The sequence below is a fragment of the Chelonia mydas genome, chromosome 1, assembly GCF_015237465.2.
Source record: "Chelonia mydas isolate rCheMyd1 chromosome 1, rCheMyd1.pri.v2, whole genome shotgun sequence".
In the NCBI taxonomy this organism is placed as follows: domain Eukaryota; kingdom Metazoa; phylum Chordata; order Testudines; family Cheloniidae; genus Chelonia; species Chelonia mydas.
In genome coordinates, this window is record NC_057849.1 from 339,575,695 (window position 1) to 339,602,830 (window position 27,136).

Sequence of the window (27,136 nt, forward strand, 5' to 3'; positions counted from 1 at the left end):
TGAGACCTAGTCTGATGCATCCACACCATCTAAAATGCTAAAAGATGTTGAACCAGGAGTATTAATGCAGCAAGCCCGCAAGATTCTGCGGTGCTTCATAGATCATATGCTTAGACAGAGAGAAGCGTCCATACAATACCAAAAGCACCACACACAATAACCTCACACATCACTCTGATGTGGAGTCAATGTGAAGCGATGGAAACAGCTACACAAATGACTGAGTGCTCTTTTTATTTAGAATATCACCAGGTTCAGTCATCACTGGGAACCGTGGTTTGATACCATCCGCTTTTTTAAGTTCTCAGCCATTTACCGCAAGCTTCCTGCAATGACTGAGATTCTAACACTGACAGCACAGTTATGCAGTCTAAGGGGCAGAGAGGAATTGCATTAGCATGCATAACCTGTACTTATTGTTCAGGTTAGTTCTGACATCAATACATTCCCCCCACACCCTAAGGAGATAAATCGATCACACATGAAATCCAAAAGAAAACTGACAGAAACATGGGGAGTGGGGAAATGATCAAAGTATCTGCAGTGTGCAAAACCCCAGCCACCTCATCTGATACCACTCGTAATAACTAACCCCCTGATAACCCTGTTTTAATCATGTGTATCGCAAATGAGGCAAACACAGGGAGATTTGTGCACTGCCAGGTCACTGTGTTTAATTATATTTCATCAGAAAGATTCTGAAAAATTAATATGGTGAGATTTGTGCTAGCATCAGTGATAACCTTTTCCCTACAGCTCTACAATTTATTGTCAGCCATCAGTTCAGAGAAAGTTACTGGAAGTCCTGAAGCAGATTAATTCCAAAACATGTACATAGACCAGAGCAACAGGAGGTTGTGAAGCTCACAGGGTTATCATACTGACAGTATCTTGCATCTATAGCACTCTTAGACACCAAAGATCCTTTGCAAATATAACAAAAGGGATCTACAATACAAACTATGGGGAAAATTTTCAAACGTGCTTAAGTCTCTTAGAAGCTTAAACCACATTTTCAAAAGTGACAGGCTCAAGTCCTCAAAAGGTATTTAGGTGCTTAATGCACAGTGGGAGTTAGGCGCCTAAGTACCTTTGAAGATCCAGGCCTTAGGAACAATGGAACTTGGACTGCTTTTAAAAATTTTACCCTTTGTGTCTATACAATAGGCAGAGCTGGAGGCAATGTCATTAATTAAGGTTGTCTAACACTTGCCATTAATCACCCCCCACTAAAATGCAGTTGTCACCTCTGGAGAGGAACACAGCTGCTATTTAACAGCGCATGGCATCACTATTTAATACACTGGTTAAATGCATGCAATTAAGAACCAGCCAAAAAGACTAGCTACCATAACAACCTGCTTCTTTTAGGTTTAGGCCAATTGATAGAGGCTTGATGTTTTGGAGCAGAAGGCCCCAGGGCTGATCCTGGACATTGACAACAGTTTTTGTATTAGAGCTGGTTGGAAAAACTTTTGATGAAGCCATGTTCTGTTGGAATATGCAGTTCTGTCAGAATCGAAGAGCTTCGTGAAATTGCGTTGATTGTGCCAGAATTTTGTTTCAGAAGAAAACCAAAGTTCCAATATTTACATTCTCAGCAATTTGGGGCTTTTTTTTTTAATTAGTGCTGTCAATTAATCGGTTAACTCAAAAAAATTAATTGCGCTTAAAAAAATTAGTGATTAATCACAATTTTAATCATATTGTTAAACAATAGAATCCCAATTGAAATTTATTAAAAATATTTGGATGTTTTCTACATTTTCAAATATATTGATTTCAACTACAACACAGAATATAAACTGTACCATGCTCACTCTATATTACTTTTGATTACAAATATTTGCATGTAAAAACAACAAAAGAAATAGTATTGTTCAATTCACCTCATACAAGTACTGTAGTGCAATCTCTTTGTTGTTGTAAGTGGGGAAATAGTCCCGCTATTGTGGGGAACTTTCCTGGCTTCTGCACTACCCCGGTGAAGTGGGCTAGCGAAAGGATCCGAGTCCTCGCTCCCACTTCCTTTACCCAGTGGCCTCCCTGCCCTTGAGGACTCCCCTTCCACTCTCCTGTCTGGCAGAGTCCTTGTAACCCCAACAAAACTGGGCCCAGAATTCCTGGGGGGCTCGACTCCCAACCCTGCTGTGATCACCTAGGACAGGGGCTGGGGTGTCCCCACTCCGGGGTACTCTCTCTGCACTGGGCATTTCTCTGACCCATCGACCATTACATACAAGTTAAAGCAAATGCAAGTTATTTAATCAACAATTAATTTTAAAAAGAATAAGAAAAATGGGAAAGGTTAAAGGGAACACATCAACCCACTCTGTGGCAGGGAACATCACAAACAGTGTCTCTGGAATGTCAGGGCAGTTCATAGTCTGTTCCTTGTAAGTTCCAGGCCTTCTTCTCAGGCCCTGGCTGTGCTGTAGGGATGCTGTGGGTTGGACACTTGCTCTGGTAGTGGCCACACGCTCTCAGGCTCTGAGTGGTAGGACCCTTCTTCCCAGTGTCGCCCCTGTCCTGTTGGGGTTACGATCCAAGCCTGGCCTGCAGAGCCTCTTGGCTGAGGCTTCTCCCTGTGTTGGGCCCGCTGCCCAGGGTCCCCCTCACTCTCCCCAGCTGCCCACCGCACCCAGCTCCGGACTCCTCCAGCCCCAGCTCCACCACGCTTGTCTCTGCGCTGCTGCTCTGCCTCCAGCTCCCTGGACTGCTTCTTTGGCCCCTCTGGCTCTGGCTGCTACAGCTCTGCTCCCAGGACAGGTCTACTCTGCAGGCTGCTTCTGTGACTCTGCTCCCAGCACTGACCTGCTACCTGGGCTGCTTTTCTGGCCCCTCTGGCTCTGGTTGCTGCAGCTCTGCTCCCAGGGCAAGTCTGCTCTCTCTGGGCTGTGCCTCTGGCTTTGGGGCTGCAGCTCTGCTCCCAGGACAGGGTCTGCTCTCTCTGGGCTGCTTTTCTGGTCCCTCTGGATCTGGCCCAGCTCTGTTACCCAGCTCAGCTTGGGCCCCTGCTTTCTCCTTAGCTCAGCCCCACTCTGTCTGACCCAGGCAAATCCAGCTCACATGGAGGACAGGACCTCCCTGGCCTCCTGACTAGAGAGGATCATAGGATTAGCCTGCTCGCCCTGTCATTCAGGCTGACCCGGAGCATTGGCCTCTCCCCATTGTTCCTGGGGACTATCAGTCTCAGGGTCCTGGTTTCCCATAGTAGTACTGGGAGCAAGCCAACCAAAACATACCCACTGAATGATAGTAAGGGGGCAACAGTCCCCTTACATTGTGAAAGTGCAACGAACAAATGTAGCTTTTTTTTTATTACATAACTGCACTCAATAACAAAACAATTTAAAACTTTAGCGCCTACAAGTCCACTCAGTCCTACTTCTTGTTCTACCAATCGCTAAGAGAAGCAAGTTTGTTTACATTTACAGGCAATAATGCTGCCCGCTTCTTGTTTACAATGTCACCTGAAAGTGAGAAAAGGCATTTGCATGGCACTTTTGTAGCCGGCTTTGCAAGGTATTTACATGTCAAATGTGCTAAACATTCATATGCCTTTTCATGCTTCGACCACCATTCCAGAGGACATGCTTCCATGCAGATGATGCTTGTTTAAAAAAATGCCTTAATTAAATTTGTGACTGTATTCCTTGCAGGAGAATTGCATGTCTCCTGCTCTGTGTTTTACCCGCATACTGCCATATATTTTGTGTTATGGTTCTCTAGGACGATGACCCAGCACATGTTGTTTGATTTAAGAACTTTTCACTGCAGATTTGACAAAATACAAAGAAGGTTCCACTGTGAGATTTCTAAAGATAGCTACAGCACTTGACCCAAGGTTTAAGAACCTGAAGTGCCTTCCAAAATCTGAGAGGGTTGAGGTGGGGAACATGCTTTTGGAAGTCTTAAAAGAGCAACACTCCGATGCGGAAACTACAGAACCCAACCCACCAAAAAAGAAAATGAATCTTCTGTTGGTGGCATCTGACTCATATGATGAAAATGGACATGCGTTGGTCCACATTGCTCTGGATCATTATCGAGCAGAATCTGTCATCAGCATGGACCCATGTCCTCTGGAATGGTGGCTGAAGCATGAAGGGACATAAGAATCTTTAGCACATCTGGCACGTAAATATCTTGCGATGCTGGCTACAACAATGCCATGCAAACTCCTGTTCTCACTTTCAGGTGACATTGTAAATAAGCAATGGGCAGCATTATCTTCTGCAAATGTAAACAAATTGTTTGTCTGAGCAATTGGCTGAACAAGAAGTAGGACTGAGTAGACTTGTAAGCTCTAAAGTTTTACACTGTTTTGTTTTTGAATGCAATTATTTTTGTACATAATTCTACATTTGTAAGTTCAACTTTCATGATAAAGAGATTGCAGTACAGTACTTGTATTAGGTGAATTGAAAAATACTATTTCTTTTGTTTTTTACAGTGCAAATATTTGTAATAAAAATACATATAAAGTAAGTGCTGTACACTTTGTATTCTGTGTTGTAATTGAAATCAATATATTTGAAAATGTAGAAAACATCCAAAAATATTTAACTAAATGGTATTCTATTGTTGTCTAACAGCGCGATTAATTTTTTTAAATCGCTTGACAGCCCTACTTCTTTTTTAATACACATAACTTTATGAATTACACCCATGCAGTGAGTCAGTGTGAAGCAGTGGAAACAGCCACAAGAATGACAGAGCTCTTTTTGTTTTGAATCCCACCAGGTTCAATTATCACTGGGAATTGCGGTTTGTTACCATCCAATTTTTAAGTTCTCAGCCATTTTCAGTCTTTTTTTTTTTTTTTTTTTTTAAATACACATGACTTTACGAATTACCCCCATGCAGCAGCATGGACTTTCAGCTACTAGTATTATAATACAAAATAAAGTCAAAATCAAAATGAAATATTTCAAATGACCTGAAATAAATAAATAAATAAATAAATATAAAAATAAAATTTTCCCTCCTGAAGAAATTTGAAATTTTCAGGTTTCACTCTTATTCAGGATAAAGCCAGAGTTCAAAAATTCAAAATCCATCATGAAACACAACTCCTATCCTCCCTACAGCTCTATTTTGTATGCATGAGGCCATAGCTCATTACAGCTATGCAGCAGAGCGTGAATATAAGCAGAATAGCTTATATCCTGGAAAAACTCCATGTGTGGCCAAAACCCAAGATAGGAACAGAATAACACAAACAACATGATGGTAGTAGTCAGGATTGTAATCTCTTTGGGGCAGGTACCTTTTTTTCTAAAATAAAATAATCAGATGTGGTTACAGCACCTAGCGCAAGGGGGCTCTAGTAATTGACCGAGGCCTTAAGATATTACTGTGGTGTTTTGGGGATTACCCATCCCAGTGAGGGGTTCTATCACCGCTTGCTCTGTAACCTTGGGTGCCTTAATGCTATGTTCCTATGGCTCAGAGCCCTGACACCAGCAGCCAGCCTAAAAGCACTGAGGTCTCACCCCAGCTGCCACCAGTCTAGTTCCTCCTTGCAGGGTGACCTCCACAACCCTTCTAGTTCTGAGTCTCCCCAAATCCATCTACCTCGAGTTCTTAACTACTCGACATTCGGACCTTTCCCCTCTGGTTCGTCACCCCCGAAGGAGTGAAACCTGCCGCCAGTGAGCGGTTCACTTTGGCACACACACACACACACACACACACACAAACACCACAGTTTACCCCAAGCAGGTCTGTTGTGCAAAGACAAAAAAAAAGTTTTTTAATAGAACAATTAGACTCAATGTTGAAACAGTAAGGAAAAGCAAACACAAACAAGATACACAGAAAATAAACATAAGGATGTAACCTCAGGCTTCACACGTCTCTGTTAGCTAAATGCCCCTTTCTAATACATGTGGGGAAACTCCCTCCTCTCTTAAGCTATGCCTACACTACAGAGCTTAGCGCGTCTGCCTCTGCACCACTGTAGTGTAAGCCAATGGGAGAGAGCTCTCCTGTCGATTTAATTACTCCAGCCCCCGCCAGCGGCGGTAGCTATGTCGGTCGCAGAAGCTCTGCCGCTGACATAGCGCTGTTCGCACTGGGGCTTAGGTCGATGTAATTTACGTCGCTCAGGGGGGTGGCTTATTCACACCCCTGAGCGACATAATTTACACCCACCTAAGTTGTGGTGTGTACATAGCTTTAGCTTTCCAAATCTGGGGTTTTCTTTCAGTTTCAATGTTTTCCCATTAACTCTACTGGTCCACCGTTGTCTTTTCCTGGCTGGACAATGGATGGGTACTTAAATTTAGTTTCATATAAACAACTGACTTGGGAGGAGTCCCTCCCAGTTGTATTTGATACTGTAGTACTGGACATGAGCATACTATTCTATACACATCAATACATAGCTTCGTAACCACAGTCTGTGTCCATATCTTATGAAGACCATCAAGTTCAGAACATTACAAGCTCTCCCAAAAGACCTTACTCAACATATTGTTTACACATAGGAACACTGTATACAACCAGTTGGTTCAGTTTGTTACTCTTTGGGGTTCAGGCCCCCTGTTGTCCCCTGGGCGGGGTCTCAAACCTGATTGTCACAATTACCATAACACATAAGATCAATACTTGACCCTCAGTGGAACGTGGCCTCAGTTTTGTAACTGAGCGATAGCATCTGCGGTCACATGGCGCCCCTTAACACCACAACAGGGCACTGGTTCAGCACCAATTCAGAGGGCAGAGCACCAGCTACTAAACCAACATCACTTCCTCCAGCACCTCCATTTCTCTTCAACGTTTCCCATCCAAATACCAAGCCTGCCTAACCTTGCTTCACTTAGGAAATCAGATCACTCCACAACACAAGGTAGCATGGCTAACACAGCGTGGCGTCGGGGTACACACAGAGACATACATAGTAGCGACTGAGGCAGGTGCTTTATTAATGATCACCCAGAAGTGATATCGTCTGGGTGTGGTGAAGTCTACAGGAATACTTCGTTCGTCAACTCTTTGGGGGCAGACCATCTTTTCCTTCTGTGTTTGACCCCACTGTGCACGGCACTGTACCTGTTCATGACTCGGGCTCCTAATACACATAATGATGATGACTGATGTTTAAAAATCCTTAAAGTGCCATTTAGTGCAACAACGTCCTGCCCCAACAGGACACAATACCCAAGCAGGACTACAATGGGGGCACTGCATTGATTAATAATCCTGTTCCATCCTTGAAACTTTACACCTGCACCCTCAACAGGCATTCATAGGGTTGGGAATTTCAGCAAGCAGCAGAGAGCTGCTGTGCTTGCTTATGGTTTAATTTAAAGGGGGTTTCTGGGCCTGGGCCAAGTTCTTAAACCCAAATTTATCCTAGCTTAAAAAAAAATAGCTAGACCCTTGAGGCAGACCCTCTGGATCCTGAATGACACACATCCCCACCCAAAGTTATCACTACTAAAAGATTTCATAGAAGCCCATTTTTGTGGGGTTCATTAAAAAAACCTAATGTTTTGCGCTCCCCCTAGCGGTTCTAAACAACTATGCCAATTCCTGCAGAGCGCAGGGCGCACCAAACAAGAAGCCAATGCAAAAAAAAGACGCAGCATTAGAAGCCGGAGTTGTTGTTAAACACAAAACAAAATAAACCTACTGCATCCATTCTAATTAGAATCAAAACCCACCAGGGGGCAGAGGCTGGGCCGGGGGAGGAGAACGCCAGAGGAAAGAGATCAAATTGGCGAGGAACAAAAAGATGTTTTTATCTCTGCCTGCCGCGTGGGTTTCACAACCAATGCCAAGCTGGAAACAATATTGTTGGGTTTTTTTCCCCTAAACGTATGTGACAGCGTCCCTTTCAATAGAAGACATTAATGGTCTGTATGAGGACTTGCACAAATCAAGTGAGAGCAAAACCTATGCTCAATAGCAGAGTTTGCAAGCTGCAGGGCAGGCTGTCCTAAGGATAGAAATGTAGTCAGTGACAGAAACAGCCCTAAAAAGGGTAAGCGGTCATAGGATTGCACTGACTCCAAATCACAAGCAGCATCAGGGAATTGGGCGCGGGGATGGGAGGGGGGAAGATTCTTCAAATTAGTTCATGCTGAAAGTCACTCGTTCTAACAAGGTGAGAGGTTTCTTTTTGCCTTTTAATTAAAAGTTATCTTATAAATCAAACCCCTCATTCCTGCACTTCAGGTGTCAGCTGAGAGAAACTCCTTTTCAATAGCCTAGGGTCCACTTGTACAACCTCCTGTCTCCGCTCAAACCCAGGTAACATGTCCAATTACATGAGCTGTGTTTCCTGTGGTTTTTACGAACAGATCTCGACTCTCTTTTTAAAAAAACCACCTTCCGTACATGCATTAGTAGCTCTGCTCTTACAGACATTTGCATTTACCTAATGCTCTCTGACTAATCCACCAGCATGCTTCTGGATGTGTCTCCCCCCCATTAGAGCATCACACTCACACTCCTCTGGGTACCTTCACGCCCTCTGTGTAATTCAAAAGGGGCTGTGATGTTAATAGAACATACTCCCTTTGTAATGTGCATTAGGGAGGGTTCCAGCTGAGAAAGCACCTCCTACAATCTTCTGGACGAGCCAAGCAGGGGACATATAGGGACCATTCTTTTTAAATCCAGGGGGCTGGGTTTGACTGGCACAGCAAGTCCACCCTAGGGTTGCCACCTCTCCCCGTGTTTCCAGGATCCTCGCAGTAATGACGGGTGATCCTACTTCTGGCACGCATGGGTTGTGGGATGGTAAATAGCCCTGAAAGAATTTTGACGACCCACAAAACGTGTCAACTTTTTACCACTTGCCATTTCATATCAGAAATGTTATGCCGAAAGGTGCTAATGGCCAGCAGGGAGTCTTAGATCCAAAAACAAACCTAGGCCTCGTTAAAGCCAACAGGTGTGTCCTGTACCCTCCTTTAGGCTCAGCGGAAGGAGCAGTCAAGCCCCTTTATCTAGTAAAAACAGCTGCAGACGAGGGGAGGGAAATGGGAAGCACCCCAGGTACTAGGCTGCGTGGCAGGTCAGAGTGAAGCTGTGTGAACAGAGGGGTTTCCCAGGTTGCAAATGCAGGGGAGAGGCTGTATGCGCTGGGGGCAGAAACCCCAGAGAAAGAGTTATGAGTATCATCACGCTGAGAGAACCAGAAACACAGCTTCTTGGGCACAAACCTCACTGGAGTGGCAGACAGGGGATTTTGGAGTAAAGAAATGGTCAGCTGCTGTTATTTGTTCCTTCAGGGTGTTCAGGGAAACAGGACTTTACCTACTTCAACAAAAAGAAAAAACAAAACAAAACACCAAGAATATACCTGACTCAGATCACTGATTTCTCATCCGAACTGAAACAACCCTGCAGGGCCCCAGACTTTGGTTAACTGCTTGGGCCAAAGGAAGTCCTGCTTTGAGCAGGGGGTTGGACTAGATGACCTCCTGAAGTCCCTTCCAACCCTGATATTCTATGATTCTAAGAGCAATAACATGCACTCCTATGGGGCTCACCATCCAAGGATCTCAGACATCCATGGCTTAAGCCTCACCCCAGCCCCGGGAGTAGGGAAATATTACCCTCCATGTTTTGTCAAGGAGGAAATTGAGGCACAGCGAAGGGAAGTATCTTGCCCAAGATCACAGATCTGTGTTACAGCCTACAAACCTCCAGCAGGGGAAGGGGGGATTGACTCCACATCCAATGAGAGAAGCAATGACCTGCTGGGTTTTGCCAAGCAAGAACTCACCGCTTATTCACTGCTTGTTGTTAATGATGCTCAAAAAGCAATGATCCAAGGCAGTGGTTCCCAAACTGGGGTTCGTGAACCCCTGGGGGTTTGTGAAATGTTACAGGGGGGTCTCGAGGAAAAAATTCCCTAATGGTGGACAAAGCTGTTCCTAGGGACCCCAGGCAGCATGGGGCCAGCAACCCGGAGCCCCTAGACTTCCAAGAGCTAAGCAGATCAAAGCAAGCATTTCTATCACACTGAGGAGATTTAAACTTCAAGACTCTTTATAAGAAATGGAAAGGGAGGGGGATGTTTTTTGCTGTTTTTAAAATTAAATAGGCAGCTAGTGTTGTTTTTAAAATTATTATGAGGAACAAGTTTTAAGTTTTGTTGTACCGTGGGTTGTTTGCCTGGACTGCTCAAGACCTGAATGCTTGTGTAGGAGGAACTCTCTGAGTTGGCTTCTTAAATACCTTCATGCTGTTTCACATCTGATACTCCTTGATGAAACATAGGAACCTTGTCTTATAACAGACTTATTCAAAGTGATACAAGCTATGAAAGTGAGATCTTGGAAGAGTGTTGCTGTTTTCATAATGTAATAAAAAGACTGTAATGATAGATAATTAATGATAAATAGTGTGTAATAAGCATGTCATAAAAACAAATTTTATATTTCCAAGATCACTGCTTTTATAATTTATACTCCGGTAAAGGAGAATATCCCTGGAAATATTCATTTTTAGGAGGGGGTTCGAAAGACTTGACGTTTTCTGTGAAAGGGGTTCACAGGTTGTTAAAGTTTGGGAACTACTGATTCAAGGCCAATTTATTCAAACACAGGGCACCCAAAACAGAACACATTGGCCTACGGTTAATAGCCTCACAGTGTCCCTTTCAGCAACGTCTACGTGCATCACTACCCTCTGCTGAATGGAATCAGAACTATTCAACTCTGTGTCTTAGGCCCTATACTGTTAAAAGCTATTGGAGAGTCTCCTGTAGTTCAAGTGGCAGGTGCTGGGGCATTTGGAGAGGAATTGATTCTTCGTAGAACATTCCCCAAAGGTTTTCACAAGGCATCAACAGCTCATTTAAAGGAAGAATATTACAGAGTGAAGGGGAATTGTTCATGGTTCAAATACAGCACAGCTGTGTCTGCAGCTGGTGAACAGAGGAGGTCACCATATTTTGAATTTTTGATGACATTGACAATTTTGGGGAAAAACAAGAAAAAAAAAATCTTTCCCCCAAGAATTACGCCCCTCCCCACCCCGCCCATCAGCTCTCCTGTTCTGTGGCCAGGTAGTTAGATCACAAAACCACCACCATGAATGTCACTGAATGGGATACCCTCTTGCTGAGAGTCTCAGCAAAGAAGTCAGAGAGGGATGAATGAGTTATGGAAACAAGCTACCTTCTGACAACACACACAAATACCCCAGAGGTGACTCCTCCAATGGAGGCATGAGGCAGACAAGGGGGTGGTGGGGGAACTTTTTATTGCTTCCCCCTCCCCCCAGGGAAGAGAACTTATGCAGCCAGATCCCGCTCTCAGACGAGTTTTGTTCACTTGGATGGAGGGAGTGACTCCAGATTTACACCGGTGTCATTTCAGTTCTTGAATCAGGCCCTTGGTCACCAAGGCTGTCAGTCTGAACACCACCAATCAGCTCACTCCCACCTCTAAGAATAGGCTGCCATGCTTTGACAACCACATCCAACTACAGCCTGGGCCAGAGATCAGCAACCAGATCAAAGAGAGGAAAAACACAAGGCAGGAGTGGCAGTGACATAGGAAACAGCTACCCCAGGCAAATGGGGGTGGTGGGGGGAATAATGTGGCTCATGGTGAAAGAGAGATGGATGTGCAGTGCCTTATCGGGGACTGGCTGTTATTCCAACTAGCTTCCTGATAACGTAAGAAGCTTAATCAAATATGCAAATGACAGCCTATCTGGAGACAGGGGGAAATCGAAAAATAAACCCAGAGATCGTGCATTAAACTAGCCCATGAAATAAGGAGGGGAGAAAAGAGGTTCCTTCTTCTGATAAAATTCTTTCAAAAGATTAAATTAAAGCAAAATTAATTAGGAGAATCGCACTTAACCCAACTCCCCGTAAGAGGGGTCAGCAGGCAAGAGGCAATCAAGTGAAAGACAGACGCAAGAGGCACTAAAAGAGCTAGCCAGCCAGGAGAAAAAATAAAAGAAGAGTTCACCATTTTTGGCTGGGCTGTCTAGCGGGGTGCTAGATGGAGAGTTGGACGGCTATAGAGCCCCACTTTGCCATCACTGGGAAGCTGGAGGGGCAGATGAAGAAATAAGCTGATTACTTAATATCCCATCAAGTAACAAATGAGAAGGATTGTTGGGTGGGGGGAGACGGCAATGCAGAGACCATTGGTGCCTCAGTTCTTCTTTGGTCCCACTGCACCATGGTATCCTGTGATGTAACCGTGGGAGGTTCACACACCGCAAGGAGCAGCCTGTCCAGCCCAACAGCCGGCATACCCCATGGCGCCTACAGCATAGCGCGTGCTGCAGAACATAGAACCCCACCTGCCCAAAGAACCCTAAAGCATCGCTGCAAATCATGGCATCCTTCAGCGCATGGCCCACAGAGGTCTGTAGGGTGCAGCACCACCCGGGGCCAGCAAGACAGCCCACCGCAGTGCATGGCTAACTGTCCTCTCCAACCTGAGACGAGCCCTCACGGCATAGCATTTCGGCTGCCTCCAAAGCAGCACAGAGCATCCTACATGGCATGGCATCCTGCCCCACCTTACCAGGAAGAGCCTGCCCCATGAGTTAGCCTTGTGACAACTTTGGCTGCTTTGGAGTTAAGTCAGTTGAGTTCAGACTGCAGTTTCCCATGGGAAAGCCCTTGGTGCGGTATCACATGGCCCCTGCTTCTCTCACAGCCAGCGGTCCCTTTGATTCTGATGTTTCTGTTGGGCTGGTGGTAAATTTTAAGTAAAAAGAGATGGGGTAGCACTGCCAACACAAATCACTTGGAGGTAGCAGCAACCAATTGCCCCTACACTTTGAAGTACAGATTGGATCTGGAGGGTGATTATATTTTCATTTGCAAATCTCATTGCATGGCTCCGAGACCTCATCTCCCATGACACGCCAAGGCGCTTCTGAATCAGAGCCTCAGGAGGAAAAAAACAGCAGCACGCAACGCACACAAGAGACAGAAAACAAGTCAAGAAAGTGCTCAGTAAATACAACCTCTCAGCACCTTGATGGCTGGATGGTTTAATAGCCAGGGGGTCTTCAAGGGAGCCAGGTGATGCTCTTTGCCAGAACAAGCAAATAGCTTCTTTCAAATCCGTTTCTTGCTGGGGACTGTAAATCCTTCGCAATGGATGGAAAGGAGTTTTTCTGCTGTACTGGGCACCAAAAGGAACCTTGAGAGCTTTGCAGTATGTTGCACGAACAGGATCTAGCTGGAAGGGCCAGGGTTCTAAGCAGCGCAGTGATGTAAATGATCGTGTTGTGTTACACGCTGGGTGGGAGTGGTAACTTGCACTGACTGGGCACTCCACAGATGTCCAAAACAAGTGTCACGTGCTAGTCTGGTGCCAAGGACCAGCTCCAGCCCCTTGGTTTGTAGATTAGATTCTGAAATGGCAAGGAACTGATTCCACAACAATTTCTGCAGCCATGGAATTGCAGGATACATAGGGCACCGACCATGGGGGAAACCCTCTTCCCATGCAACCCCACCTCCACCTAGGAGGAGATTACGGATAGTAAAACAAAATGGGCCCGTTCTCAGGTGCTGAAACGGAAAGAGGAAGTGGAACTGGATGCCACAGGAGTTTGGTAATGGGATACACAAGCCTTTCTATCTATTTAGGCCCTTATATTGCACCCATCACTCTGGTATCCAAGTGCCTCTCACCTTTAGATCATGCTGGAGTACATCTCATGATAGTAGCAACCAAATGTCATTACCATCTGTGGCTTTTAAGTGGCTTACATGGACCAAATTAGTGGGTCTCACTCCAGTTCCCCGTAAGCAGTTGTCCATGTAAACCCCACCACTGCACTCGTGCTCTTTTGCTGTGTCAAGGACTGGATGGGCCACAGAGACTGAATCACTCTTCTGAAGCATATGGGCCATGGAGATGGAACTACATTAATCTAGAGAACCATAAACCCTTCCAGGGTCACAGATCTTTCATAATATGGCTCTACATGTCTGGAGGATGAAGAGAACTTTCAGAGATATCAATAAATAGAACAGAGAGGGATGTATCTTCCAGCTCCATCACCAGAAGGTAGAATAATTCGCACACTCCAGCTGATATCAGAAGCTGGGAGGAGATGACCTCTCAGCAGATGTGGGAGACTTCACACTGTTATTGTGCATTGTAGTCAAGTCCAGTCACCAAATATTTAAAAAAAATAACTTTCACAAATCATACTCCCTCAAAGCAGAAGGAAGGAGAAAAGTTGGTTTCTCTGCTGACACCTTGCATGGAGCATCAGCAACCGAGTCTCCTCCAGGGAACATCAAAACCAGCTCATCATCAGCTGCATATTCAGAAACCTAATCGCATGGATAAATAGTAAAGGATCATTGTGTTTACCTGCAATTAATGGGAACTCACCATTTCCACATGACAAACCTAGGGCTCCTTTATTTGCTCAGTTTCTTTGGACGCTGATGGAATAAGGGGTGAAAAGAAAAAAAAATTCCTCCTCCTTACACAAGTGCTTTAGTATTCTGCAGCCGTGCTGCCCAGTTACACAAACTCACACACAGCCACCGCTATCACGCTCGCTCCTCTTCTGTTTTCCCATCTCCGAGAGTTATTTATCCTGGTAAAATGTTGTTGAATAAATCAATCTATTCCTCCCCCTGCACAACTATGGCGCCTGGTTACAGCACAGCCCTGTTGAGAGAGTTGGGTGGAAATCACTCCCCACAGGGTTGAGCTGCTACGGCCTTCTTCCTAGGCCAAACCTCAACCCCCCCCACACACACATAGAACGTCAACTTTGCTTTGCATGGTCATCTGCCCTTCCCTAACACAAGGGCTGGTTGATATGCAGCATGGACACAGCTTCCTTGCAGGCTATAGATTGATCTATCCACAATTCTAGGGTCCCCACAGAGTTTTAGTGATCACAGGTGATCAAGACTTTGGTTTTATCTCTCTTCCAAAGACATATAATTTATGTAAGGAATTTATAAGGCCACCATTACCATATATCTAAGCACTTCACAATCTTTAATGAACTAATCCTTACAGCACTCCTCTGTGCAAGGTAAGTATTATCCCCATTTTACAGATGGGAAACTGAAGCCCAGAGAGGCGAAGTGATTTCCCCAAGGCCACACACAGTCTGTGGCAGAGCAGGGAATTGAATCTGGGTTTCCCAAGTCTCTAACCACTGAGCCAACCCTCCTCTCAGCTCATAAATGACACCAACCTTCACGAAACATTTCAATTAATATTTCCAGTTTCTAATATGTGCTTGTGCCATGGGGAATTTTCCCTCTAGACCACTTTGCTTTTTGTCCTTTTTATCTCTTCATTCTGTTTCATTCACTCTTTTTCCACTCCACTTCTAGCTTGGTTTTTCCCTTTTTTTTCCTCCTTCATTGTTGTCTTGGTTACATGGCCAGACTCTCGATACACAGCTAGTTTTCATTCTAACGATGTGTTCTTGTAAAGCCACAATATTTTACTTCAGTTGTGTGTCACTGGAAAATTCCTTTGACGGAATGTATAACAAATGTATACCATTTGTACATCAACCAACTAATATTGCTTTATGACTGAGTAGTTTGCAGGGCTTCCACAAATTGCGCATCTTGAGAACCTGAGATACAATATGTATCGTTTATATAAAAATAAACACATACACACACAAAAACAGTACATTCTTAACTGCGGAGAAACAGGGTTCTCCAAAACGGTCTGCTACTTACTTGCAGCAAACCTTTCAGTATCAAGAAGTAAATAGATTCTGTACCTTTAAGGCAAACAAGTGTATAATAACTCCATCCCTTGTGCAATATTGCTCACCCAATCTGGCTGACCCAGAAATGGATCACCAGGTGTTGCCCTGCAGGTAACATTACACCAGCTGTCTGGAGGGGGTGGGGGGAGGAGGAGCAGTGAAATACCATCGTCGCTAGGACCCATTCGGAGACAGGCACTGGGAAACCCTTGGCCTTCGTCCATAGGGGACCATAAGTTCATCTGAGCCTACACAGGTTATTTCAGAGACTGATTTGCCCATAGGAGGTATTTCTCTAACCCCAAATCAAACACTATGCTGATTGGATGGGTTAGCAGCGGCAGCATCAATGGGGAGTGCTGGAACCGATAGCTCAGCCACTCCTCTTCTCCTGCTATGGAACAAGACCTCCAGGGTGACGAGACCAAACCAAATGTGAAGCCCCAAAAAGCTCAAGATGGCTTGGCAGATGCCAGTTTGTCCCAGGAGAAAAACCAAGGCTCTTGAGCAGAACTAGTGGCAAGGACATGCGCCTGCAATGCGAGGGAGCAATGTCTGAGCATCAGACCGGCCCTTTAAATTTCCCAGGATGTGTGGGATTTGGAAGGGGAGGGAGGCTGGTGTTCTAAGCTCAGACCGTTGCTCACAGGCCATCCTTCTAGGCTGAACGGGAGTCACAGAACCAGCATTGCTGGGAGTCAGATCCTGTTCTCCTAGCAAGAGGGATGATGGAATGAGAGAGATTTCTGCAGGGAATGGATACCCCAGATTTGCTGGGCCAAAACAAATACAAAGACAGAAGCACTTCCTGGGCTAATGCAGCTTTCCACACGCTGCATGGGGAAAGCTGCCTCTCAAAAAGACACTTCGTTGGCTGACTGCTGATCCCAGCCCCTGTGCTCCTGCACTGCTCTCATGTCCATTCCCTGTTAGCTACAGTCTGCAGAACATTATTCACATTTAGTAAACATGGAACAAAAGGCAGCTCTCAAAGTTTCCTGTCAGCAGCTCAGCTTCCCTCCTCTGATCCTTTACCCTAAAAGGATGCCCCTGGTCTCCACCACACACTGTAAAAATAAAAGCCTTCCCAGCCTGTATGCCCGGGTTTTCTATGCTCCCAACAGAAAGAGATCAGTTCCTAGATTCTGTAAAATGACCTGCAAAGGAGGGGGAAAAGATGAGAGCTTGTGCCTTATTTTGCATCTTATGATACAGAAAGAAGGTATGAAAGCGTTGGGGGTGCAGTCTAATTTTTTTTGAAACATTTTTAATTCAGATCTCATCTCCCCTATTTTTTCCTACCAGACACTATAAGCTGTTGGAGAATTAGCTGGGTTACAATGACATCACGGATAACAGGGAAGTGAAAAGTAATTAAATGGTGGAGGGGAAAATGATTTTTACTCATAGGGTTTACAAACGATTTAGCTTGTTTTGGTTGAGCCCATTTCACACATGTCTGAACACACAGCGGCAAGAAGAAAAATACTCTTATTCGACAGCCCTACCCCCTTTAATTACGGACTGAAACAGTTCCCAATGAACATATCTTGGTCCTCCAGGGCAGACCTCCACGTGAACAGGGAAGGCAGGACCAGACTTGACATGCCTGATATTTCTAAGATAAAAAGCAAGCAGAAGATACCTGTGAGCAAGTGACTTCCCTCACCCTGCTCCATACACAGTCCACACAAGTTGTAACAGGTCACCAGTTAACCCCCCCAACACACACACACACACACACCCCGCCTCCCCACCACACACACACACACACTCTCTCTCTCGGGGTTTACTTTTATTCACAAGGGGAATTCAAAATGAAACACAAAATCCAGCCCAAGTCTTCTTCCCAAGATTGGCAGCTTCCAAGGCTCCTCCATGAGGACTGCTCAGTACACATCCTAGTTCTCCACTCTGGAGAGCCACTCCCACACCTCATTATTCTGATGTGGTAACGATACACATCACTTTGCAGCAGGAACATCCTCTGGCTCCATTATTCAGGCAAACACTGCCAGCCTGTTGCTGCATCATACAGGGCTCTAAAAGGGGGCACAGAGCCCATTTTTAGCACTGGAAGGTTACCTTTAATGGCTCTTAGTAGCTTAAGAATAAAACACCTGCCAAAACCACTGGTAAAAGTCTTTCCGTCTTGGCTTTAGCTTCAGAAGACAAACACAAGTGCCCCAGACAATAAATGACAGCAGCTGTTACAATACAAAGCTACAGCTAAGCCATGGACATATACAGTTCATTTGGAGGGTGCCTAGTAACTTTGAGAGGGACTTAAGCCCAGATTCCATAAAGAGAGTATTTATTTATATGGAGTTGACCATGGTTACCCAGTAAACACAATGCTTATTACCTTTCAAACACAGCTCTTCTTTCATAGAAATCCCTCTCCCTTTGCATAAACACACACTCAGCCTTACCCAGACAAAGCAACCACTAACTTCTGTGCTAGGTGTGTGGTAAAAGCATGTCTGGTCACATCGCTCTGAAGGAACATCTCCAAAGCATGAGTCGTATTTCTTAATAACCCACAGCACCAGTAAGTTCTTCCTCCACAGCACCCACCGACACCCTGTGATCAGCCATTTAATTAGACAGTCTGAGCTGAGAAAGTTTGTACTTGGATCTACGCTATACCAAAGTCTGAAGGTGGCTAGACCCATGGCCACCATCTTGTGGAAGGTGCAACATTAGGAGAAGACTTGTCCCCTCAGTCACGTCAGCCTAATCCCTCAAAGCTAAAGTGCAATCTTGCACCAACCGATACAATTCAACTCACATAACAGGAAACCATGCACCAGGCCTATAAGACGCTTCCCACTCATCTCGACGCAGCCAGTCTCCATAGCAACTAGCAGCACTGACTTAGGAAGGCCACGCTGGGCCAGGCCTACCTTTTTCATCTTGCCACTCTTGGTGCCCACGAATGCCAGTGAGTGGTTCTTGTAGACATAGGCGATCACAGATGTCATCCTGTCCCCATCTTCGGTGAAGATGGGGAGTCCTCGCACCATCTCCGATACTCCCAGAGGGGCATTCATATCCAGGCCACAGAAATTGTCATCAATTGTTAACAGCTGTGAACAGAAGGGGGCGGGAGAGAGAGAGCATAAGGCCACTGAACCCAGTTTAAATAATACAGGAGTACCTAAGGGGCCCCAGCCAAGATAAGGGCCCCATACCAGATGCTGAACACACACACACACACACACACACACACACACACACTCACTCTAAAGAGAGAGTCCCTGGCCCATAGATCTTACAATCTAAAGAGACAAGACGGACAAATAGCCAGGGATGCTGCAATGGGGGGCAGGGAGGCCCTGGCCCTCCCTCTTTTGAAAATGGACAACCTGGTCTGTTAACTTTTCGCTACAGACCCCACCCCTGGCCAGGCCGGCAGGTGGAGCCCAGCCAAGGAGCCCGGCAGCTTTGGGGAGCCATGGACCATCCACATGCCTGGGGTGGGGGAGCCCCAAGAGCAGCTCCAGCCTTTGTCCCCACCCCCCAGGCTCCCCACCCAGGGCAGGTGGAGATACCTCGGCTCCCCACAGCTGCCTGCACAGCTCTTACCATGGCTGGGCTATGGCTCTGAGTTAGGGTCACCCGGGGGGGGGGGGGGGAGCAAGTGGGGCAATTTGCCCCAGGCCCCGGCTCCTGGAGGGGCCCCCACGAGAGTTTTCGGGGGCACGTCCTTCAGTGCCACCAACACACCCAGAGTGAAGGATCCGCCGCTCCACCGCCGCTTGTTCCGCTCCATGTCTTCAGTGAAGTGCCTCAAAGACCTGGAGCGGAAGGACCCCCCGGTGCCGAAGACCCCAGGCCCCCTGAATCCTCTGGGCGGCCCTGCTCTGAGGTTCCACCCCCAACCGGAGCCAGGTCGGGATAAGAGCCACAAGGACAGCTCTGGAGAACCTCAGACCGTCCACCTGGCCTGGGCGGGGGCCCCAGGAGTGGGGACCTCAGGGGCGGGGACACAGGCTGCTCTTGGACCCCTCCCCTACTCTGAGCAGGTAGAGGGTCATGGCTACCCAGCCCAGCTTTAGCTTCTGGCTTGCCAAGGGGTGGGGGGCCCTTCCCCCTCCCCCACTTTTGTGAAGGCAAATAGCCCATTCTTACACAGCAAGTCAGTGGTAGAGTCATGCATAAAACCTAGGCCCTCCTGAATCCTAGTCCAGTCCCCTACCCACTGGACCACATCACCTCATCCTATTGCCTATTAGTTTATCATTCATGGCCCAACAACCAAGCCCATGGTCTGTTAAGAATCTCAGCTTAAACATTCCCAGTTTGTGTCAGAAATACACATAAATCACAAGGGACTCATTTCCCAGACCTGAAGAAGGGCTCTGTGTGGCTCGGAAGCCTGTCTCGCTCACCAACATAAGCTGTTCCACTAAAAGATATTACCTCACCCACCTTGTCTCTCTAAGGGAATCAGAGTCACGACTCCTGGGTTCTATTCCTGCTCCCCCAAATCACACAATGTGAGCTTGGTCAAGTCAGCTAACCTCTCTGGGTCTCAGTTTCCCCTCTGTAAAATGGAGGTCACTAACACCTACCTGCCTCAGAGGGGGATTTTGAGGAGGATTAACTCATTAAATGTCTGTAAAGGACTTTGGGCCCATGGAGGACAAGTTCTGTAACTGGAGCTCTGTAGTGGCTCTCTCTTTCTTTCCAAGTGCTGAAGACATCTGTAAAGCCCTAACAACCTGAAAAACTGCCCCTTCCCACTTATACACCTTCACAGCCACTATGATCTTCTGGGCTGCTGCTGTCTCTTTCTGGACCTGAACGCCTCAGGATTGGCAGCAGAGGACCTTCATATTTGGAACTCGGTCCACGAGAGCCCAAAGTGGACAGCCATCAGAACATGGTGGAAGCTGTGAATGCATTTGGTTTAGCATATGGTTAGGCTTCTTTGATGGTGCTTCCTAGAACAGCAATAGGCAATGTATACGCTGCAGCAGATGGCACTGGCAGAGGCATCTCTTCTACCCTAGCTCTAGGCAACGCGGTTTGGTGAGGAGGGCATTGGACTGGATGTTAGGAGACCCTATCCTGTTAACAGAGGTTCTCTCCTTTAGCTCTATGTGCTTTTGCAGTTCTGTCAGTGCTGGAACAGTGTTGCAACATTCCAGTTGATCACGGAGCGCTAGGTGGTGACAAGGAAGCAGCCCTAGATGGCCAAAGTGTGGTGTATAATAGCACATTTGCCAAGGCAATAGGTTCTATGGACCTGATCCATCAAAGCACTTAAGCATGTGCTTAAATGCTTTGCTGGATTGAGGCCTATAAGTGTTAATTAAATAAGTGTGCAGAATGTCTATCTAATTTTCTTAGATCAATAATAAATGATTATGAGCATTACTGTTATATTTGCTTTATATTTGCTCATATCTTCCTTGACACATGGCTAGAAATTACTGCTCTTGCTTGAGTTCCCTAGCAATAAAAGCCTGAAGTTGATCAGCTTTGTCCTCACCTGGCAATTACAGGGAATAATTGCAGATGGTTTTATTGAACAGGAGAGTAATGTGTCTTAAAAATAGTTAGAAACATACAAAGCCCAACCCCCCCCCCCCCTCACCAAAGCATTTAAAGAGGTATTAGAAAAGAACAGCAAGACCTGAGCTCTAGCCTATTAGAATCATTAATCTCTGGGGACTGCACCTTCGGAGTTAAAACATCAACTCAGAGAGCAACCCTGGATCAATCTTAGGACTCCATGAGTCACATCTTGGGTGCTACTAGTTTACAAGCTGGTAGAATCTGGTCTTTGGAGTTTGGCCATATATCCTTTATACTAAGCATAAAAGGTATATGGCCAAACTCCAAAGACCAGATTCATCCTTTGTGTAACCTAATTGTACACAGTGATTACCCTGTAGAACTCAATGAAGCTAGATACCATTGGGACCAAGACCCTAGTAGTATTTGAACAAAGTTTGAATATTTATATGGACAGGGCCGGCCCACAACATTTTGGCACCTGAGGCGGGGAGCTCAAATGACACCACCATGTCCCTTTGCTAGGGCCAAAACTTTGAAAGGTCTCAATTCTGCCTTCTTCCTATTCTACTCCTTTCATTGTACTGCTCTGCTACCTACCCCAATAGAGGAGAACTAACAACTTAAAATGCCCTGTTCAAAAATTTTAAGTAACACTTAACTTTCAAATGCCTGAACAGCAAATGTAACTTTTCTTGTCTGCAGAGCAAACACTGGCATTTTTATCTGTTTGAATAATCAAAGTGATGCTTTCCGGGCCTTCTTGGTTGCAAAGATTTGAACTGCTTCCTGAAGGTCCACAATCTGGGCCAGCTCTTGCTCTACTGAGATGGTTGCAAGGCTGACCAGCCTGTCCTGTGTCATTGTGGAGCGTAGATGTGTTTTTATTAAATTCAGCTTGGAGAAGCTGCGTTCTCCACTGGCAACTGTTACAGGAAGTGTTAGAAGTATGCGCAGAGCAACAAAAGCATTTGGAAAGAAGGTGGTCATCTTATTTGTGCACATATTTTCCACAACAGCCTTTCGAGTTGATCCTGCTGAAATGTATCTTGAAAGGGCTTTCAGTTCATCACCTAAATCACTCGCATCAATATCGCGCATGTCATCATGTGTCAACACTGTCTCTAGTGCCCAGCATTGCTGGTGTAGTGCTTCTTCAAGTATAGTGAGGAGTTTTGGAATATCATACAACATCCCAAATATACTGCTGTGTTCCTTGAGCTCCATGAAATGTTCTTCAACTGACTGTATTGCACAATCTAGCACCTGGTTAAAGAATTCAACTTTGAATTGTTGTTTGGGGTCTCTTATGGGATTATCCCGTGCCTCGTAATCAATATGTCTTCTTCTTCAGTGACTCTTGTATTCATGAATAGGTGGGAAAATAGCTTCAGTGTGAAGTTCCTCTGCCAATTTCTGTGCACTCTTCAGAACGTTTTGAAATCCCTCATCTGACCGGTAAGACTCTAGGTATGATTTGCTTTGTCCAGTTGTTCCATTGCTCCAGATATATCAACACCTTGGAGTTTCTTGCTTACAACATTTATTTCAAACAGTATGTCATGCCACAACACTAAGCCACACAGAAATTTGAAGTTATGTATGTTTCTGGTGATTCCATTTCCCTCTGCCACTGTTCTCCCATGAACAGTTCCTGTCATAGCATTATCCTCCATAATGGCAACTATGGCATCATCTGTCTTCCCAATTTGGTGTTTGACAGGTTTTATCGCCTCAACTCGACTTTCCCATCGTGTGGCACTCAGTGGTTTCAGTGTCAGAGAGTTGATGCAGAGAAAAATACATAGATGCTTTGAATTACATTAAAAAATTCAGCAGCCTCACTAGAAGCTGATGCTGCATCACTGACCACCAAGTTCAATGAATGAGAACTGCGTGGGACAAAAAAAAGCTCGAGGGTTTAACTCTCGGATCTGTGTCTGCACTCCTCTGTTCTTTCCTCTCATGTTGGCACCATTACCGTAGCCCTGACCTCTCATGTCAGCTATCGCAATTCCCGTATCTTCCAGCTTTTTAAGAAACACGTTTGTCATACCAGCCCCTGTAGTATCATCAATGTCAATAAATTCTAGAAAATGCTCTCATTTCAGGGACATTTTCACTAGGTTCTGTTGTTGTTACAAAACGCACCATTAAAGTCGTTTCTTCCATATGGCTGATGTCAGGTGTGCAGTCCAGAATAACAGAGTAATATCTTGCTGACTTCAGATCTGCCACAATCTTCTGTTTGACTTTTGTTGCCAGTAACTGTATGATCTCATTTTGAATTGTTTTTCCAAGGTAGTGGTGTGTGTACATTTCTTGGGTGGTGACTCTTCTTAGATGCTCCTGGAGTACAGCATCAAACTCAGCCATCAGCTCCACAATTTTAAGGAAGTTTCCATTGTTTGGCACATACAGCTGATCTGAAGTTCCACACAGTGCTAGGTTTTGGGTAGCAAGCAGTCTCAAAATGGCAATAAGCCTTTTCAGAACATTTTGCCAGTAAAGAAACTCTGATGCAATCTTCTCTTGATGCTGATCATCTATGGTTGCCTTTAACCTTAGTCGCATCTCAAGCTCTTTCCACCTATGGAATGCCCTCTGGTGATTTGCTGCCTTCTCCTGGCATGCCAGATTTCTGGCCAGATTTTTCCAGTCCTTTCTTCCTGTAGAACCCAATGTGGCTGGAACATTAGACTGGAAGAGTTTGCAACAAAAACAGTATGCAGCATTCTGGGTTTTTGAGTACATATTCCATGGCCTCTCCACTTTGTCACCATTGGGGATTTCACACCAGTAATGTGCTGGATGGAAACTTCTATTTTCATTGTCTTTGGGGAACATGAAGTTTTTCACTTGCTGTGGCCCATGCAGTACAAGGAAGTCCCTCAGGCTACTGCTCAAGTGGGTCCACAGTCCTGGATCATCTAGACTTAAGGAACTAAACTCAGCAGCAGCTGTTTCTTGCGCCTCCACCACACTCTTCTCTGATCTACACTTTTCTTCAGGAATGTGCACGGTTACATCCATTTGAGATGGAGATATGGATGCTGCAGTAGCTGCCAGGTCACCTGCACTCTGACTAACTGGAAGATCAGGCATCTCCTCACCACTCACATCCTCGCTGGGGCCGGAAGGCTCATCCTGAACATTTGTGTCTATGTATCTCAGGAGAGCTCCTTCCTGCTTAGATAGAAAAGCTTCCTTTGCTTGCTTTCTTTTTCTGAATGCTGCCCCCGAGGGGTGTTTTCTTCTTTCACTCATGACTGCTGTTCTGTGCCAGCGATAGTGGCTCTCAACACCCAGTTGAAGGGAACAAATAAGCAGGCTGGTAGCAGGGCCTGGATGAGGGAAGATATCAGCATCTTAAGGGCCTAACTGGCTCCTATTATGTCAGTTGACTGCCTGTTCTCCGCAAGTGGGTTCAGGGAAGCAGCAGGAAACAGGAAGCTCCCTGAGAAGCTGGTGTTAATCAGTCCAGGCTCCTGGGGGTGCTAGAGAGGTCCATAAGAGGCTCCTCCTCCTCTATCTCCCTGCAGCTCCTGCTGCTTTCTGTTATTCCCTCTCACCTTTTCTCCTGCCTGCCTCTTATGTCTCGTGCCCTCCTTCCTCCAGCACAGCACTCCACCATCTCTGTACATCTAGAGCAGAGAGAATACATACATAGAGCAGACACAATTTTCTACACTCTGGGTCTTAGTGGCGCCCCCCCGCACACACACACACCTAGTCTGGCACCTGAGGCGGCCGCCTCAGTTCACCTCTTGGTAAGGCCAACCCTGTATATGGATGGGAACATCAACAGTTCCATTAGATAGGATAAAAAATATAAATGGGATATAAATAATCATGCTTCAGGGCATCAGCCAATTACTAACTGCACGGGGTCAGGAAGAAACAAACAAACTATGAGTTGATTATTCAATAGCGGTCTGCTACTGGGTTTCTCTCTGAAGCATCTGGTATTGGCCATTGTCAGAGACAGGACAGCAAGCTACATGGACTGTTGGTCTGAGGTTGAATGGCAGTTCTGATGTTCTATGATGAGTAAATTGCAACAAAATTCACTTGCAATCAGGCCCAGTTCGACCAGAACCCTTAGTGAACCTTGCAGTTAACGTGATTTGTGTTTCACATCCGTAACAAAACCAGGCCCACATTTAGCCTGACCCACTTGTCAGACAGACAGAGAAGGAAATGAAGAAGTTTCATCCTATTGGTGTGAAAAAAAAAAATCTCCTTTTCCTTCTCATGACTTTGAAGAAAGAAGGGGGAACCTATTTCGCCACTAAAAAGATGCATTTCATTAATGGGAACCAAGACACTTCACTCTGGATCTAGGGTATGAAACCCCACCCAAAACATCAGGGCTGGCAGCAGGCAAGCACTGAGAGGCGAAGACTGGTCGGTACGTGATCCTTAGACATGAGGTCAAGGCATCGCTGGTATAACTATCTACCCGCGTACTCCACTCACCTCACTGCAGCAAACATAGACCGGTCTAGCTGAAAGAGCTTAAGGGCAGAAGGGCCCATTGTGATCATCTCTTCTGCCCTCTTGCATGATGCAGGCTGTAAAATCTCACCCAGTGATTCCTGCACTGAGCACAAGAACTGCTGGCTGAGCGAGAGTACACCTCCAGATAAGTGGAGACTTAAACTCTGATCACCATGACTTATTTCCTTCTGGTTGAGACTTGACCTGGCTCCAAATGAACTTGCATTTTGCATTGAAATCAGATCGATTTCACAATTTTGTCCATTTGAGATGCAAAACAAAAGGTGAAACCCTGTTGATTTCATCCAAGCTTTTACAAGAAACACAGCCTTGTGCTCATGGGTACTTTTCAAGAGTGAAATGCCTGCTATCCTCCTCAGAAGAGACAGCTGCAGGGTCAGGGTCCCCCACAACATTCTCTAACCCTGCCAGACCATGTCTAGTTCAGTCTCCATGGATCATTCAATCACTTTCTCTGACACAAATGCCAATAAGGCAACAATAGGGATACCTTTTGCGATGCAGGCAACTGTCCTCTAGGTCTGAAAGTGAACTGAGGCTAGCAAGTGAGACAAACCACACAGTAATGATTTTCAGCTAATATGATTCTTTCTCCAAGATCGACTGCAGAGATACAAAAAAGCCCCCTATCTATACGACCACCCAGCCCTCTGCAGTTGTTGCTCTCAGCTATAGTGTTTATATCTTATACACTGCTAAGACAGCAATATACCCGTCTCCTTTAGTCAGGAGAAACATTAAAGTAAGTTCAGATTTATGATGGGGAGGTCAGGAGCTGTGAGTACAGGTTTATTTTCAATTCCAGACACTCCTAAAGGCAATATAGAGAAGCCGGGATAAATTCTCCAGAGCCTTCTCAGCTAGACAATTTTGTATTAACTACTTTTAAGAACGAAAACTGCAGCTAGTGCATTAATGCACCAGGAATGCCAGATGTTCCATGATGGCTGTTGCCTGAATTAGGACATCTGAAAGATGCAAAAGGACAGACCAAGGGAACACGAATAGGATCAGTGTTTTGCCTCCCTCTTACTCACTGTGTCAGTTCAAATCCAGCCTAGAAAATCATATTATGAGCTGCAGACAGTTGTGTGACTGAGATACAGGACTGGACACTAGGAAATTGGGGTTCAATTCCTGACTCTGACACAAACTGTGTGACCTGTGGCAAGTCACTTCATCTCTTTCTGCCTCAGTTCCCCACCTCCAAATGGGGATAATAATAGAACCTTCCCTCTCCGGTGTATTGTGAGGACAGATTAATTTGTAAGGTGCTATTAGAGCAATGGTCCCCAAACTTTTGAGGGTCACACACCCCACTTCCCCCTGTCCACGCCCCCCCAGCCCTCCCTGGAGCCAGGGCCAGGAGCAGGGCCAT

The 27,136-nt window shown here is 45.7% G+C and overlaps 1 protein-coding gene across 2 annotated transcripts in view; it reads right to left on the reverse strand.

Annotated features, from left to right (window-relative positions):
• PLXNA4 (plexin A4) overlaps positions 1 to 27,136 on the reverse strand; it is a 582,073-nt gene that overhangs the window by 533,282 nt on the left and 21,655 nt on the right. The window contains exons 2-3 of one of the 2 annotated variants that reach the window (XM_043520838.1): positions 18,618 to 18,800; positions 15,000 to 17,329 (exon numbers count right to left, since the gene is read on the reverse strand). In XM_043520838.1, the coding sequence (XP_043376773.1) occupies positions 17,225 to 17,329; positions 18,618 to 18,800 (288 nt within the window). In that variant the 3' untranslated portion in view covers positions 15,000 to 17,224. Of the gene's footprint in view, positions 1 to 14,999; positions 17,330 to 18,617; positions 18,801 to 27,136 lie in introns of those variants that run through there. The other variant, XM_037889370.2, reaches the window with a different exon arrangement.